Here is a 17,475-nt window from a genome sequence, read left to right on the forward strand (position 1 = left end):
AAAATATACAACCACCACCCACAGAAAAGGCATTACATTGCCAGAACAAGCAATACCCCATACACCAATAACATCCTTCTGTAAATGCTGTGCTGTGCTTGTGGGCATGTTCATATGCTAATGATCATTATTAGTCTTCCTCACATACAGGAGGGGAAAAAAAACCCTCTCTCTCTTGGATGAATTCAAAGAGAATAATTCTTCAAACAACATGCTATTTACAGATCTTTTCAATTAGCTGCTTATTTAATGTTTCCTTTAGCTTTTCAAACTGTAGTTTCATGTAGGCATCAAGGGCTCTGCCTTGAGACTTGTGGAGGATTTTTTGTGAAGTGCTGATTGGTCTCAGCCTCGATTCAAGGGAGGTTGAGGGCACTCAGCACTTATCAGGATCAGGAAATAAAGTGCTTTTAAAATTCTGATGGGGGGGGGGGGAGCATTGATTTATGTCCATGCATTGATTTCAAGCTACGATAGTCCAGCAGGATACAAAGCCTAATTCATAACTTGGCCCTATAAAGACTCCAGATCAGTAACAGAATAAACACATATAATCAGTTGATATAGCACATGAAGGATGCTGAGGAATAGCTGCGGAGGAAGAATAATCTCTCTCTATCACACTGACAGAAATTTCTCAAAAGCGCATTTCGTACCATACATCAGGGAAATCAAAAGCTTAGCCTAAACTCTGGCTACATTTATCCTATTTTTCTAATTTAAAAAAAAGATTTTCAACTAAAAAAATCCAGCTTTAAATATCTAGACAAAGAGGATTTCTCCAGCCTCCTTTAATAAAGACCTCTCTCAGAGGATTTAGAATGCCATTAATGCAGCCCTGTCAGTTTATGCCATACAGTACGATGGACAATTAGACTTAGCATGACAACAGCTCTCCAACCCCTTTCATGCCACAGGAATTACACATACATGGGTGTTTGGTTTTCCCCATACTGGTTTCCAAAGGCTTCCTGCCTATGCCTGTTGTGTTGGAGTCAGCTGCCTTTAAGTGACAACTCAATATTAATTTTGTGTGGCACTCTACCGGCAGCTAACCTGCTATAATCAAGCATACCTCTCAGCCTTCAGATCTGCCTGAAACAATTAAATTGTGTGACAAATGACCCAAATATGGAACATCTGTGTTTTGTTGCACATTACACCAGAATTGACTGTTTACAATGTTTTAAACTATTGTTGTTTAAGGGTTATTTTTATTGCTTCCTAAATAGACGCAGTTGTTTAAAAAGAAAACAAGAAAAACAGAAATTCTACTATATGCAACCATAAGAATCCTGCCCAATGAACCCTGACCCTTCAGATCACCAGCACGGCCCTCTACCACTTGAACAAGATGTATCAGCCTCCATGTGGGCCTGCTTTGGGGGCAAAGTGACACACTGTCAGTAGGTTACACAACTATTTGCTAGACAACAGTAGGATGGTGAGGGATCAGAATTAATTGATTCTGTTCTTGCCCCTGGGAGAGAAGCATGGTTTAGTGGTTGAAGACAGGTTAGCCAAGTACATACATTTGGTATGTTCATTCTGAAAGGCAGCATAGTTCAGCCTTGGATCTATCGACATATAGACCTGGGTTTTATTTCTAGTTCTACTGGGTGTGATCTTGTCCAAATCGCAGTTAACTTATTTGTGAGATGGGGAGAATGATACTTGTCTCCCTCTTAGGTAGGCTAAGGGAGAGGTCTGAGGACATGCTCATAATAATGGCTATGAAGTGCACAGAAATATGAACAGCAGGTAGTGCAAGAGATAACCTTAGAACTCATGGTCTCCTAGCTTCCAGTCCAGTGCAGCCTCCCCTAAGCCAAAGGTCATTTTTCTTGTCTCTGATGCATAGACCATCACCTGCTTTAGTGTTGCTGTGGAACAGAGGGTGTTTCACTTGAAAGGTGGAATGTACCACAAAATCTGAGCTCCTTGAGAAGTCTGTAATCACATACTTACAAATAGCAAGCATAACACTCTGTGCTTCAATTTGTGGTCTGAAATGGCCAATCTATGTGACAGCGATATCTGCAGCAACACAATGAGAAGTGCAGGTCCAGTGTGAGCATATGCTACAAAAACACACCCTAGGGATAGTGAGAAGCGTGGAGGCACAGGTGGAATGATTCCAGTACCACAGACGTCTCTCATGCTGTGAAACACAGAGTAATCTGTGACTAGTTGTTCTACACTGCATAACTGTGTTTAAAAGAGATTATATTAAAATAATATTAACACAATTAGCATTCTCTTTAGACAATAAATATACATGCTAATGCTGGCATAAGAAAACATCAAAGTTCTATTCGGCCATTTAAAAATAGATTTTGATAAATGCATTTATTTTGTATCATTTAAGGCAGAATTAGATCACGATGACAAACATTTTCAAAACAGGGTTCAGAGTGGTAGCCGTGTTAGTCTATATCAGCAAAAACAATGAGGCTTTTAGCCCACAAAACCTTATTCCTAAATAAATGTGTTAGTCTCTAAGGGCTAGTCTACACTTACCTGCCGGGTCGACGCGGTGAGTTCGAACTCCCCGCGCGCTCCGGTCGACTCCAGTACTCCACCACTGCAAACGGCGGTGGTGGAGTTGACCTTGGAGCCGCGGACTTCGATCCCGCAGCGTCTGGACGGGAAAGTAGTTCGAACTAAGGTACTTCGAGTTCAGCTACGCTATTCACGTAGCTGAACTTGCGTACCCTAGTTCGACCCCCGCCCTTAGTGTAGACCTGCCCTAAGGTGCCACTAGGACTCCTCGCTGTATTTTCAAAACAGAGTTGCAATGTTTGCTTCAGACTGTGTGCTTACATTTGTGCACGCTGTGGCCCCTGATTCAGCATAGTACTTAAGCATGTTAAGTGTTTTGCGGATTCAAGGCCTTTTACTTCAACTGCATGTGTACACCAGGGGACTGCACATACACATGACTAGTTGGATACCTAGGTACCAATTAAATGAAAGTAGGACATTGAGCATAGATCTCAGAGCTATGCTTTTAACTATTTGGCTCTTCAGGGCCCAGCTCTAATTTCAGTTACACATGTGCAACTTCACTAAATTTTAGGACACTAGAACCTGACATCTGTAGAAACAGTTATTTTTTGCATCCTTTGTTTCTTCTTTCATAATCCCCTCCTATGCTTATTTTCCCTTTCCATGTTCACTTCTGCAGCTTCCTGAATAAGCCTTTCCTCTTCTCTCCCCAGCCCTTCCTCTTTCCTGGCCAGCTCATCACATGAGAGCAAACAGCTGTAACCCACATCTCTGAGTGTTTCAGGCCTAAAGCATCTGCAGAATTTAGGCCTAGGGCTATCTTTACTCCAAGGTCTATTTCTCTAATATAATTACACTAGACATGACATGGGCATTGCTAATTTTTAATGTGCATTTGGCTGAGGGCTTATGAAAGGACAGTTGCAAATCTCCTCCCCCATCTGCTGTCCCAAAAGAGGGAAGGGTACTACTTAGTAGCAAAACCAATTTCTGTATAAAAGCTTTTCATTTAAAAATGGATAAGGTCTCTACAATTCAAGGTATGTTATATGTTGTTAGAAGGAACTGCTTAATGGGTACATATAGTCACATTTCTCAAGATGAAGACAAAGATTTGAATATTAAGTAATGAATAATAATTTCTTGTGGATGCTCCAGAAATCTGAAATGTACTTATATCCTCATCTTTATGGCTAACTAGGTGCTTTTTCCATCTTAATAATACTTCCACAGAGCCTTCCATCAAGGATCTTAAAGCACTTTATAACCGTTAATTAATTAAACACTAAACAACTTTGTGAACTAGGTATTTATTATCCTGATTTACCAAATGGAGAAAATGAAGCATAGAGAGGACAAGTGATTTGCCTAAGGCTGCACAGTGATTCAGAGACAGAGAAAGCACTAAAATCTGAGAGTCCTGATTATCACATCCTTGCTTTATCCACTAGGGGAAAAAAACTGTCAGGGAACTGCAACAATACCTCATTATTTTAAATGATTGTTTTAGCATTAATAGATAGTATTGTTCTGATACAGAATCATAGAAATGTAGGGCTGGAAGGGACATTGTCCAGCACCCTGAGATATGGCAGGACCAAGTAAACCACGTTCTTGTATTTTACTTTTTGTCCTGGGTTCTGCTAAAACATTTCCTCCAAATATCTGTTGTGCCTTGCAGTGTTGGTGCTTTAGTCACATTTTATACTGAAAGTCTATTTATTCTATACTTGATCCCTCTAATTCTAGTTCCTTCCTTCTCCGTATATTAAAAACAATAAACCTATTTGCAACAAGAGAAGAAAAAACCCCACACAAGGGTACATAGGCCTTGTAGGAATCTCACCCAGTATGTCTATCTAGCATATTAACAAAATCTGTCAGTGATGCATAGTTAACGTACAGTATAGTCACAGAAGAGCAAAGGTGCATTTCATTCCATCTTGTACAAAATTACTGTTAGTTCTAATTCTAGAATAAGGGTGATGGCCCTTATGAGAAAGTTTCATAGAAATGCAAGAAGGCTGAAACTGAAAAGAGTCTACAGAAATATAATAAGGCTCAATGCAAATTATTATAAAATCTATAGGTCTTGAATTCTCATTCATATCGGGCACTTTTATTGTGCTTTGGCAATGTTAAGTGGCTTTCAAGTGGATGTAGATGCAATTTATACTCACTTTAAGGCCCTGTTAGGCAACCAGAATGGTGTAAAGTGTAAATGTGAACTGGGTCCATAGAATTTAAAGGAAAAATATATCCTTTCTATATTTCATTTTAACCATCCTATAGAATTCTATATTCTTCTAGTCATCTTGCTCCAATAAGAACTGTAGTGTAGCAGTTGGTATTCCTGAACAGTGAGAATGCCTTTCTCCAGTTAGACTAAGTTCTTGTTAACTCTCTTCCCACCTTGTTGCCATAGACCTGGCGGACCACCAACCACTGCCCAACACTAGACTTCCTTTAACCCCTGGTTGGGGAGTTGAGATCAGAATTCTCCCTCTCGTCTAGAGAATTCTATACAAGGGATATAATTTTTTGTTACATTCTATACGGCGATTCAAAAACCTATAAAGATTTGTTAGGTATGAGAGGAGAATCAGGTTCCATCATTGTCTATTACAATTCTATGGGATTTTTCCATAAGGGGATGTAGGGAGCCGAAAGAATCCAGATTGATTTTTAGTTGCTTTTGAAATGCTGTCAGTTGGAAAGAAAATCTTGTTTTGATCTATACACTAAGCAAATTTTACGTAGAAGACAATGAGCCAACATACAGGGGTTGCCATTAAAAAGTCAATATCTGTCAACAGCAATCACAGTTATTCCATATTCTAAATTCATATTCTAAGAATGTTGTGTGTTGGATTTTAATGGTGACTGCTGTCCATCAAGTTGTCATTTTACAGTTACTATCTGACCACATATAAGACTACCTGCCAAACTCACCCTTTGTTTATAGAACAGGCACACTATAGACAACAGTATCACAAGCTTTCCTTTGATGCCGTCTCCACCCCCCCCCCACCCGCAACCTGTTTTTTTCTGGAGGGATGGGTTCTAGGGATCAGAAAACTATTAATTCTTTGTGGCAATTCAATCTTTGGGTTCTCTGCTCAGATTTCCAACAAGGGTACCAATTAGTGCAAATTGCCATGGTAGATTTTATGATGAGGACACTAGTCCACTAGAAAAGCATTGAAACAACTAATCAGCAATTGATTGGGAGTCACTATCAATCAATGCCAGTCTGAGCTGGATTAGAAATGGCAATCTAAAAGTGAAATTCTATTACCAATTCCCTGTCTCATCCAGCCCGTCCTTCTGCAATAAACAAGATTGTGTCTGTCTGAGAGAAACTGCTTTCTAGTTTCAGTTTTAGGACTAACTTTATCTTTTTGTTTAACTTATTTTAAAAAGTGAACATGTTTTAAACAATCTTAAAAGTTTTGCTCTATTTCTTTTCCTTTAAGATTAGGGCCCTACCAAATTCATGGCCATGAAAAACGCGTCACAGATGGTGAAATCTGATCTTCCCCTGTGAAATCTGGTCTTTTGTTTGTTTTTACCCTAGACTATACAGATTTCATGGGGAGACCAGTGTTTCTCATACTGGGGCTCCTGACCCAAAAGGGAGTTGCGGAAGGGGTCACAAGGCTATTGTGTGTGTGTGGGTGGGGAGAGGGGTCGCCGTATTGCCACCCACAGAGCTGGGTAGCCGGAGAGCGTTGGCTGTCGGCCAGGCACCCAGCTCTGAAGGTGGTGCCTCGCCAGTAGCAGTGCAGAAGTAAGGGTGGCAATACCATACCACCCTTACTTCTGTGCTGCTGCTGCTGGTGGCAGCTCTGCCTTCAGAGCTGGCCTCCCAGCCACCAGCTGCCGCTCTCTAGCTGCCCAGCTCTGAAGGCAGTGTAGCGCTAGCAGCAGCGCAGAAGTAAGGATAGCAGTACTGCAACTCCCCCTACTCCTTTTTGGGTCAGGACTCCTAAAATTATAATACCATGAAATTTCAGATTTAAATAGCGAAATTATGAAATTTATGATTTTTAAAATCCTATACCATGAAATTGACCAAAATGGACTGTGAATTTAGTAGGCAGGGCCGCCCGAGGGGGGCAAGTGGGGCAATTTGTCCCAGACCCTGGGCCCCGCAGGGGCCCCGTGAGCCCTGGCCCGGTGGCAGTCCGGGTCTTCGGTGGCATTTCGGCAGTGGGGGACCCTTCAGTGCTGCTGAAGACGCAGAGCGACTGAAGGGCCCCCCGCCGCTGAAGACCCAGACCACCGCTGGGTGAGTACAAGCGCTGCAGCTCCCCCGCTTTGCCCCAGGCCTCCTGAATCCTGTGGGTGGCCCTGTTAGTAGGGCCCTATTTATGACTGATTGCTAGCCAATAATCTATATGAATATAGTATTTATATACTGTATATGTAATAGTGCATACCACTGGGTTATATATTAATTCCCGGAAGTCAGGGTATAACTGTCCCCACTTTTGAGTTGCTAGTGAGATTCAATGTCCACAGTGCATTGTTGAGCATCTATAAAAATTTCAACTAAGAGAATTTTTTTTCACATGAATGATGAATGCAGGTATTCATTGATTATATATATATATATATATATATATATATATATATATATATATATATATATATATATAAACACATACAGTCCATACAGTAAATTAGAAAAATATGACTGCTTAGTTTTTTAAGAGTGCTGTATTTTGAGATAAAATTAAAAATAAGAGCAGATCTACTGGATGGACAGGCTGCCAGTTGATGAGGTGGATCTGGCCAGCTTTACAACATGCTTCACAAATCCAAAGAAAGAGATAAAAGAAAAAAAACATTTTAGAGTAACATACACTTTTTGTACATTTCTCAAATAGACACGAGTAATCTCTAGCATGCAGCTCCATTGTGTAACAAGCCAGAGATCAGCACTCTGGCAGAATCTGGAATTCATGGCCAAAATACAAATATTAAAAAAATATAATAATAAAACTGAGCAATCCTTTCAGTGTAATATGAAGAGGAAAGTAAAACCACAGGTTGTGAAATCTGATTACATTTTAGAGATGGCACAACAGCTTTTAGGACACTCTTAGAATCACATTTGAGAAAGTACAGTCATTCTAAATAGAATACAGTGGCTGATTTAGCTTAGAACAGTGTGGAGAATATATGGCAGTAAATTTCCAAACAGTGAAAAAATAACAATATAAAAAAAAACACAATTGTGTGTCAGTTAATTAGTGCATTCTTCATTCCGTTCCATGGGATAACATATATTTTGTGATGTACTGAAAAACACTGAAAGAGAATGGCAGACTCTAATACCTTGCACAGTGTCTGTCTGTCTGTCTCTCTCTCTTACTCACAGAGAAAGAAGTAGGGGCTGCTCTTAGAGTTTCTGTGAAGGACCTCATCTGTTAAAACCCCTAATTTCCTCAGGGAGAGGGACAAAACAACTCTTTTATACCTGGTTGGAGTTAAGATAATGCACCTGCCTTTATGACTCAGCAGTAATTACCCTGCATTTTTATGCAAGGTTTAAGCACTGGACATCAGGATGATTCACTAGATTAGCCCTGGATCCCTATGCAAGGACAGAGAGTCTGCCAGCCTGTTACAGATACCCAAAAGCCATACTCCACTCATGTTAAAATAATCTCTCTCCGATTGCAGGGTTCTAAACTACAATCAGCACTTCATTTAAAAAAAAAATCCTCTTATCCAGCCAGACTGCCGCACTTGTTGCACTATGGTAGTTTCTTAGTACAACATCAATAAATGGCCACTTGTAGAGGGACAGACAGAATTCCATTTGTAAAAGTGAGCCACAGTTTAAAGGGATAATATCAGCCCCCAATTATTATACCCTTGGAAGTAAAATGGATTTCTGGAGGAAAAAAAAGATGGAACCAAGTGGAAAGGTAAATACAGGGAGAAATTCTCTGGGTTTCAGGATATTTATTTGCTTGAATGCCATGTTGCCTTTGAGAACATAATGGAGGGGTAACATAAAAGGAGACTATTTGCATTTGGCATAGGGTTCCATGGACATGATGAGAAAGAATGCAAATAGAGCTCTCCTGAGTCACCTTTCATGGAGCACACAGTCTACATCTAAAGGGCATTAAAGGGGATGAATGGTGATGCAGATAAGTTTATCATCTGGATCTAAACAATCTAGGGAAAGTCAAAACACCATTCTAAATTCTTCAATTTTGAATGAGCTCAAGATATATCATGGAAGCACACTTCTTCCTTAAGGCTGAACCTAGTATTTGAATTGCTATATTTATATAGATTCAATGGGTTCTCTCTACCATTAGTAGAGATATTCATTTGTAAGTACTTCCAAGACCTATGCACATTTAGGAAGAAATGAAGGGGTTGAGCATCTCTTGCATGTCAGTGTTTGTTAAAAAGATGGTTCTTAGCTTTTTCCATTCCTCACTCTGCATCATTTCACATGGTCACTTATCTCCTTTGCCATACTTCGCCTGTTGGCACCAGGAGGTTTAATTTAAATAGAAACTTGCATTTTCCAGATTGCCAGCCAAATAAATCCTTAGGAGAATGTATCGGAAGTGATGGCTTCCATTCTATTTGCACTGAACTGAGCACACACTCACCTCTCAATAAATAATGAAACAAAATTTTAGTAATATATCCTCCGTCCACAAAGGGTTGCATCACATGATTTAACATAAGGGTGGTAGCAGTGAACAGGTCTCAGTAAAAGCAAAACTCGATGGAGCAAATCCTCAGCTAGTGTAAATCAGTGTAACTCCATTCAGTTCAGTACAGCTATGCCGACTTACCAGCTGAAGAGCTGGCTCAGCATTTTCAGACTGGATTCTCAATACCAAGTTGAGCAAAACTGATGTATTCATTCCAAAATGAAACCAATGGATGGAAAAGGAGTGGAGTGCTATGTCCTAAATATACCAATGAACTCTCATGGATACCTAGATTTTCTTCACCCCAACACCCTTAAGCATTTAAAAAGAATCAATCACTTTACAAAGTTATGTATGTATATACATATAAAAGATAAAATTTAGCAATACAGAAATTGGTACCCCAATACTAGCCACTACTAGTAATAGCTTTTCTGTGAATATCTTCTTCAATGAATGAGTCCCCTATCTTGAGCCATTTATTGAGAACATACAAATGAGCTTGTAAGACATCACCTGATCAAAATTGGGTACCTGACTTTGGAGTATGAGAATCATAAACACGCTTACGGTCTATCTGGTCTGCAAACACTTCCCCATAGATCATCCAATAGGGCATGTAAAAAATGTTCTTTGCCAGCTTCCACGAAGGCTCTTCATTGGGGAAAAGAATTGCCTGCCTTGCGACACCAAAGCTCATCAGAACCACCAACATAATGATGACAAAATACATCATGTCTATCATCTAAAGGGTGCAGGAGGGAGAAATAGAGATAAAGGAAACGAGTTAGAGAAAATTATTTGGGTATGTTTCAACCTTGATATAATGAAAAACTCTAAAGTTTAAGGATACAATTTGTACATATGAGCTGGAGTTTTCAAAGGTGGTGAGTGGGGAAATTGGGTGCTTGGATTGGCCAAGTTCATTTTCAGTGGGATTTTCAAAGCTTGTTATGAATGTGTGTGTGCTGGGTTGAAATTATAAGCAACTGTTTAGCTGCACAGGCTGCCTGCAACTACTATAAGTTCACTGATGTCTGCCCAGCCCAGTTTGGGCCACACTTGCAAGATGAAGCACTGTTCTTATGCTACAGGTGGCGTCTACAAAAACGACAGGCAGCCATGGGCGTAGTTATCTATTTAGCTAGCAGCAGACAATGTCCCAGGGGAAAGGAACTGAGGCTGGCGCTAGCATAAGGATTCAACCTCTCTTGGTCACACTGGAATAGTGAGTGGCATAACAGTTCATTAGTGCAACATAATGGACAGGCACAGTGGTGACCAGTGAGATAGGAGATCCGTAGAAGGACCAGAGACCAGCATGTTTGGAGGTGACCAGCAGAGGTCAGAGGACTCAGGGAAGCATGAATTTTCAAAAGATAACATGCAAATATCATAGGGGCTCAGCCCTATACATCTCCCCTTTGCAGTGTCTCATTAGCATATGCAAATCACTCATTACCACATGGTTATAATGTCTGTGCATTCAGGGAAGTGCTTAGGAAAAAGGGATCTCCTCAGTGCCCCAATACACACACATCAGGCCCAGTAGGTACTGGATAGGATCTTAGGCATGGGGTTGGGGACAGATGTTGCACTAGCAATAGGGATGAGAACCCCAAGAAAGGATATTAAAGGAAGAGTAACCCTTGGGAATGCCTAGAATATCCATCATAGGTGCTATGTAAACTGAAAAAATAAATATAATAAATTAACTAACAACATATTGTGGTATGAAAAATATGGGGAAGCAATTTTAGAGACCAGATTAAGGCTCCTCTACTGCTGCAGAAAGAAAACATGTGGAGACCAAGCTGGAGCATGTCATCCCTTTCCCCCACCAACTCAAGCACTGATTTCAGGCAGATGTACCAAAATGTCAGGGAAGTAACCAAACATGTTGACAATTATCTTGGATGTTACCATAAGAGAACCTTTTTAACCTTCTGGTATATTGTTTATCAGCAATCATGATGTTTGGGGCTCTTGTTGCTAGAAATAAGAGTTCATTTGTTTTTGTCTCATCCACAAGCAAGATGATGTCTCATCTCTAGGCTCAGCCCTCTCAATCTGCCTGATCTAAAACTCAAAGAAGTTGATAGGAGTCTTTCTTTGGATTTTACTGGTGATTGGATTAGGGTGTGTTTGCCTGTTGTACCAAATTCCAATTGCTAGTTTAACTTGATTGTTCAACAGTTTAATCATCTCTTTGAAAAAGCTCAGTTAGCTGACAAAATGTGAATTGTTCCTGTATCAATATATTTATTTAATAGATTTATAAATATAGAAAAGTTTAGCCCCACAGCAATTTCTAACTTGCTGACAAATGAAACACAGTTTGGATGTTAGTCTGTGTATGGAAAAGTGTCTGATACACCTCTTAATCTCATGACACCATGTCAGAGACATTTCATCCTACCTGTAAGTGAAAAGTACAGAATTATATCATTATTTAAAAATAAAAAAGTAGATTTAAAAAATGTGCACATTCAGTCACTGAAGTAAGAAGGTAATGGCAAATCCAGCCATTTCAAAGGCACCATCCTCTTTGTTTTATACCTCCAGTGCCCTCCTCCCATTCCTGATTTAATTTCAGCCAGCACAATTTTATGCACTGTTTTTAATGAATCCAGTGGTAACACTTATCATTAATCCTCTGGCAGCACCTAAAGGCCCTAGTGACAATCGGTGCCTCATTGTGCTGGGTTCTGTACAGACACAGCTGAAGAGATAGTAATTTGCCTTCCTCTGACACATTGAAAGTAATGAAATACTTGAGGGAGTAAGGCCCCTTGTCTGAAGAGTCTAAAACTTTGCTTATGATTTAAAATTCCACATAAATATAAATAGGATGATGGTACAGTTTATACTAAATATGGGCCTTTTGGAGAATACAGTAGCTGTGATAAGGCTTGCTTGGTAGAAATACGTTTAATCAAGTAGATCCTTCACATGCTTTACTTGTGTACTTCCCAGGCACATGAAATGAAAGAGGAGATTAGATAGAACCTAGAAAACGAAAATGAAACGTGATTTAAACAAAAAGGTAGTCGGTGACCCAAATACAGCCTGGAGCAAGCAACTGCACATAAGTATATGAGTGATATGAACGGGGCTGCCAGTTACACACTGGGTATAAGGTGGCCAGAAAATGGATGTTATGGCAAATTTGTGCAACTTGTACCAATCGGGCATTCACTGTATGGGCAAAATGGGTATGTCAAAAATGCTGAAGTGCAGGGATAAAGTATGAAAATCAAATAGCAGAAGGGCGTAAGATAAAGCAGTCCCCCTACTTTAACTTATGCCTTCCCCAGTGCTCCAAGGGCTATGTGGGCACAACTCCCAATGCCTGCAATGGGTGTCGAACCCATTTCTGGCAGGGATGCATCTGGCCCCACAGAATACCAAAGCAGTGGGAGGTTACTCTTCTTGTACACATGCAGGGATATCCCAGAAGTGCAAATTACATTATTTTGCTACTTATGCCCATTTGCAGGTCCTGCTACCCCCAAGGTGCAACATACACTACCATTTATGTCACTGCTGAATTGGATTCAGTGACCTTAATGTCAATTCATCATATGCTGACTGCCAGTGCCTCAGCTAGTAGAGGTCTGACAATCTGTCCAGTAGCAAATTGGTCTCCAAGCTGCCTTTGCTGAGCAGATGGGTAAAAAAATGTGGCTGTGTATGGTACCAGTGACAAACAGAGGAATACATGGCTATTTTGACATTCTTTTGTAGTTTTATATGAGACAGGCAATTTGAGCTGCAGTGCTGGTATGGATCATCACAAGGAGGAATTACAATCTGGGACAAACTAGACTGAGGTGGGGCAGGAGCTATTGCAATGGTTTCTGTCTGATCTTTTCCTCTCTCCTCTCTGTCTGGAAGCTTGTTTTCTCCTTTCAGTAATCTGCAGCAGCAACAGTTGTCAGGTGCGGCTCTACGAATTCCGCCGCCCCAAGCGGGCGCCGGTCCCGCGCCTCCGCGGGACCTCCCACAGACGTGCCGCTGGTCCCGCGCCTACGGTGGAGCTTCCGCAGTCATGCCTGCGGGAGGTCCACCCGAGCCGCGGTACCAGAGGACCCTCCGCAGTCATGCCTGCGGCAGGTCCACCTGTCCCGCAGCTCCGGTGGACCTCCTGCAGGCAGGACTGGGGAAGGTCTGCCGGAGCCGCCTGCTGCCCTGCCGGCAAAAGGCCACCCCAAGCGCGCGCTTGGCGCGCTGGGGTCTGGAGCCGGCCCTGACAGTTGTTATCTTGAGTATTTTCTATTTGGACTTTGCAGTTCTGGGAGATCTCTTTATTCACTGTCCTGTAATCACGGTTCCCTTGTCTCCCCTGAAGGAATCCATAGACTCTCTAAGGCCTTTCTGCAGGAAAAAATACTTTTCAACAGTTTCTGTTGTGGTCTTTCTTTTTTCCTTAAAATGTGTCTTTCCCTTTGATTCTTTGCTATCAGTTCGGACCCTAAGAAGGTAACACACTAAGGAGAGGGTGAACTGGTTATTTTGGTGACTCTGGCAGGAAGAGAGCCAGTATTTTGCACTGGTGTATCTTAAGTCTAGGGGTCTCTGGCACTCATTGCCTTGAAGTGTAGGGTTCTATATGCTTCCCCTAATCCAAGGCCCAGAAGTGAGTCTAACTCTTAGCTGAACAGAGGAGGGAGCAGGTATTGTCCCCGTCTCCACTGGTACAAGGAGAGAGGGATGTTATACTGTAGTTTACAGACTGGGTCTGCTGCTAAAAGTATAAAGTGTTCTCCATGGCAGATTCAATAGGCAAAAGACTACTTCTGAACCATAATGTGGATGCTATTAGGTTTACTGAGTATTGCCCTCATATTAATCAGGCAATATTAACATTTGTGTTATCTGGTACATTTAATATTCAATTGGCCCATCTCTGCTATGTGTCAGTGATATTTTAATATTGATTTTTAAACATATAGTCTAAACATTTGGAATACATGACGGGGCCTAATTTTGAAAAATGGAAGCCCAAGTCTACACAAAACATGAACATGTAAATCTGATATATGTGCACTTAAGAGGCTAGTTAGTCACATACATACTCATACAGTGCGCGTGGGCATTTACATGCAGTTATTTTACATGGACACCTACTGAAGGTGCCTTTTAGTATGTGGACTTGACTTTCTATCTTTTGAGAATCTGGCTTTAGATGCAAAATATCCAACATTAATGCAATGTTACAGCTGAAATTTTAAACCAACAAAAGGGGGGAAATTCAAAGCTGTGGATGTCACAGCATTTCTAACTTAGTACACTTGAATATGTGTTGTATTAGATATAACATGTTAACATTAATGCCCTAATATGTACATGCAATGTGACTCCATTACAGATGCTAGGGTTACCAGGTGTCCAGTTTTCAACTGAACACCTGGTCAAAAAGGGACCCTCCCCAGCCTGGTGAAAATGAGTGAGTGAGCGATAGTGGGAGAGAGCGAGTGATGGAGGGAGGGAGGGAGTGGGGTAGGGCCTCACAGAAGGGGCAGGGCAAGGGTGTTCGGTTTTGTTCGGTCAGAAAGTTGGCAACTCTAGCTGCTGTGGTCACGTGAATGGATTTTCAGCTCTCACAGGGAGGGTTCCTTTTGGTGCTTCCCCAGAGATAAAATGTGACATGATCCTGACAAAGTTCTGCAGAAGCAACTGGGGACGTCACCAGGAAGGAACAGAAGAAAATCAAGGTAACACAGATATGAGGCCTAAGATGGGGAAGACAGGAAGTGATCCTAGTAGAAGAAAGTGAGAGGTAGTATGTCAAAGGTGCAGTTGGGCAAGAACTAAGGAGGCCTTTAGTCAGCAGGATGCCCCTGGGATGGGAGACAAAAGGAAATGAGGCTATGGGGCAGCAAGCTATCGCAAGACCACCATTATAATAAATATTAACAATATATGAGCACACCACCCTTATTATAGCATCCTTCTTGTAAGGATCTGAAAGCATTTCCAAAAATATTAGTTAATTAAATCGATCTCAAAGCATGTCTTCAAGGTAGGTGAGAATTATTATTCCTCACTTTATACATGGGTAAACTGAGGCACAGAAACTAGTGAGATAACTTTGCTGTTGAAAGGGGGTTTCTGAGGTTGCCACACAAAATATAAGATTCCCGTATAAAAATCTGTAGAAGCCTGGAGAAGAGCTAGATGCTGATCTCTTACATATGAGGCCAATCTGGAGGATGTGGGTTTGCCATGATGCTGACATAAGATAAAGGCACTGATTGCAAGGATCATAGGAAAATACTAGTGATTTGTAGTGATTTAATTCCGCCAACCCAAACAAATAAAATCAAGCAAATGCTAAGAAAGTATGGAAAGAATGAGGAAACTTATCTTACCATTTTCCCAATCATCATAACATATGGTCCCAAATATTTGTTCACGCCGAAGATGTCTAACAAACGTATATACCAGTAAATTATGTTAACACAGTATATGACTCGCCCATCACTCCTGAATGGCTGATCCTGCAGACGAAGTATCATTCCGACTGAGAACAGGAGAATGGCTATGAGGTCTGTAACATTCCAGTACTCTTGGAGCCACACTTTTACCTTCTGTAACAGCTTCCCAGGTTCTGACATCAATATCTGAAGGGCATGAAAGAAGGATAGAAGGGGATCTATGTTATCTTCACTTTAAGCCCCATAGAAAACACATGGCAAACATTCATATTTTATGAAGGCCAAAAGCAAATCTGATGAAGTCCCTGCTATGACATCCTTCATGAATCCCGTACATGCTTCTGACCCATCTTTAGATACCTTGTGGTCTAGCCAATCAAACTTCATCTGTGATGTATTTGGTTTTGTTTTACAAATGAATAACTCTTTTTTTTTAACTAGCACATTGTGAATATATCTTTCTAAAATCCCCTATAAGTGACAAAAAATTCACTGTTCACTTTCCATTTCCCAAACTGAATGATCCAATTTTGAACTAAAGGGTAAAGGAAGAGAGGTAGAAAGGTGTTTAATAATAATAATAAAAAATCTCATTTAAAGAAACTACAGAAAAGTGTTCCCAAACTACACATAAAAGAGCCAGGGATCTTTAATGATCACAAGGGCCTTGATTATGCATTTCATCCAAAACACTGATGTTACTACTTGAACATAGCTTTGGGAGACTGAGTTCCACAGTTGGGAAAATAATGCATAAAATGACTTATTCTGTGAATTTAGCTTCTGTTCTGTTTGCAAAATCATCTGTGAGGAGTTTACAATTTCCCTGAATTTGTTTGTCATTTGAAACTATTCACCAAACAATTTATATGAATAATTTCTTGCCTTTAGCTTGTTTGCAAGTAATTTGTTTTGAGTATTCTACATTTGGAATTTGAGTACGTTTGAGCATAGTCATATGGTCTGTTTTCGCTCCCTGACCTGGTGAGCACAATTCTTAGACAAACTGTAGTCTAGTTTTCTGTGAATAATCTCCAACCTTCACTTAGAACTCTTTTTCCATAAACAGTCTTCCTAAAATGTTTGTGGAAAGTGCACACACAGTTGAAGTGAATGATTATAAAAATGGAACAAATATTCACAGAAAATATTTAACAGCATTTGTTTTCATCCACTGAATTCTCTGCAACTTTTTATCAGTGCTGCAGAGCCCCCTGGTGGCTGATTGATGGGGTGTGTGCCCACAAAATCACTGTCCTATTCCACCATGTTGTAACTCTCTATTCATTTGATTTAAAACTAAAGCCCAAATTTTTTGAACCTGCATTGTACTTTTAAGTAATTGCTTTTGGATGAATTTTTCACTAGTCCTCAAAAGCACTTAAATAGGTTTGCCGGTGAAAATGCAAACATGGATGGCAGAGTCTGACGACGAGATCAAATTCAGCCCAGGGGCACAAATGTAGTCAATGGGAGATACACCTGCTCCCATCAGGGCTGAATTTGGTCTGTGCTCTCACTGCAGAAATAAACCTGTATTAGGCCAAGTGAAAAGGGCACAGCTATAGCTGCAGGGGGACAGGGGACAGAAGAGGACAAAACAATTCTGCTTCTCATATAACACTGGTCTACAATTTTTGAGAAGTCGTCTGCTTCAGAGATAAAATGTGCTATTTATTATGTATTTTGATGTGCTGAATTCAAATATGACAATTAAAACAACGGATTGGCTACTGTTTCTAAGATATTTAAGTTTTTACATTTTATGTCTATGTATATTGTGTAGATAGTAGAGTTTTAATCATAAATTGTAAACCTAGGTCCTTTCATGTGTT

The 17,475-nt window shown here is 40.5% G+C and overlaps 1 protein-coding gene across 9 annotated transcripts in view; it reads right to left on the reverse strand.

Moving 5' to 3' along the window:
- Positions 1-17,475, reverse strand: part of TRPM3 (transient receptor potential cation channel subfamily M member 3) — a 600,384-nt gene that overhangs the window by 12,093 nt on the left and 570,816 nt on the right. For 8 of the 9 annotated variants that reach the window (XM_039544762.1, XM_039544757.1, XM_039544760.1 and 5 more), the window contains 2 exons: positions 15,575-15,826; positions 9,771-9,945 (listed from right to left, as the gene is read on the reverse strand). In XM_039544762.1, coding sequence (XP_039400696.1) covers positions 9,771-9,945; positions 15,575-15,826 — 427 coding nt within the window. The remainder of the gene's footprint in view (positions 1-9,770; positions 9,946-15,574; positions 15,827-17,475) is intronic. The other variant, XM_039544758.1, reaches the window with a different exon arrangement.

This window comes from Mauremys reevesii, linkage group 6 (genome assembly GCF_016161935.1).
Source record: "Mauremys reevesii isolate NIE-2019 linkage group 6, ASM1616193v1, whole genome shotgun sequence".
In the NCBI taxonomy this organism is placed as follows: domain Eukaryota; kingdom Metazoa; phylum Chordata; order Testudines; family Geoemydidae; genus Mauremys; species Mauremys reevesii.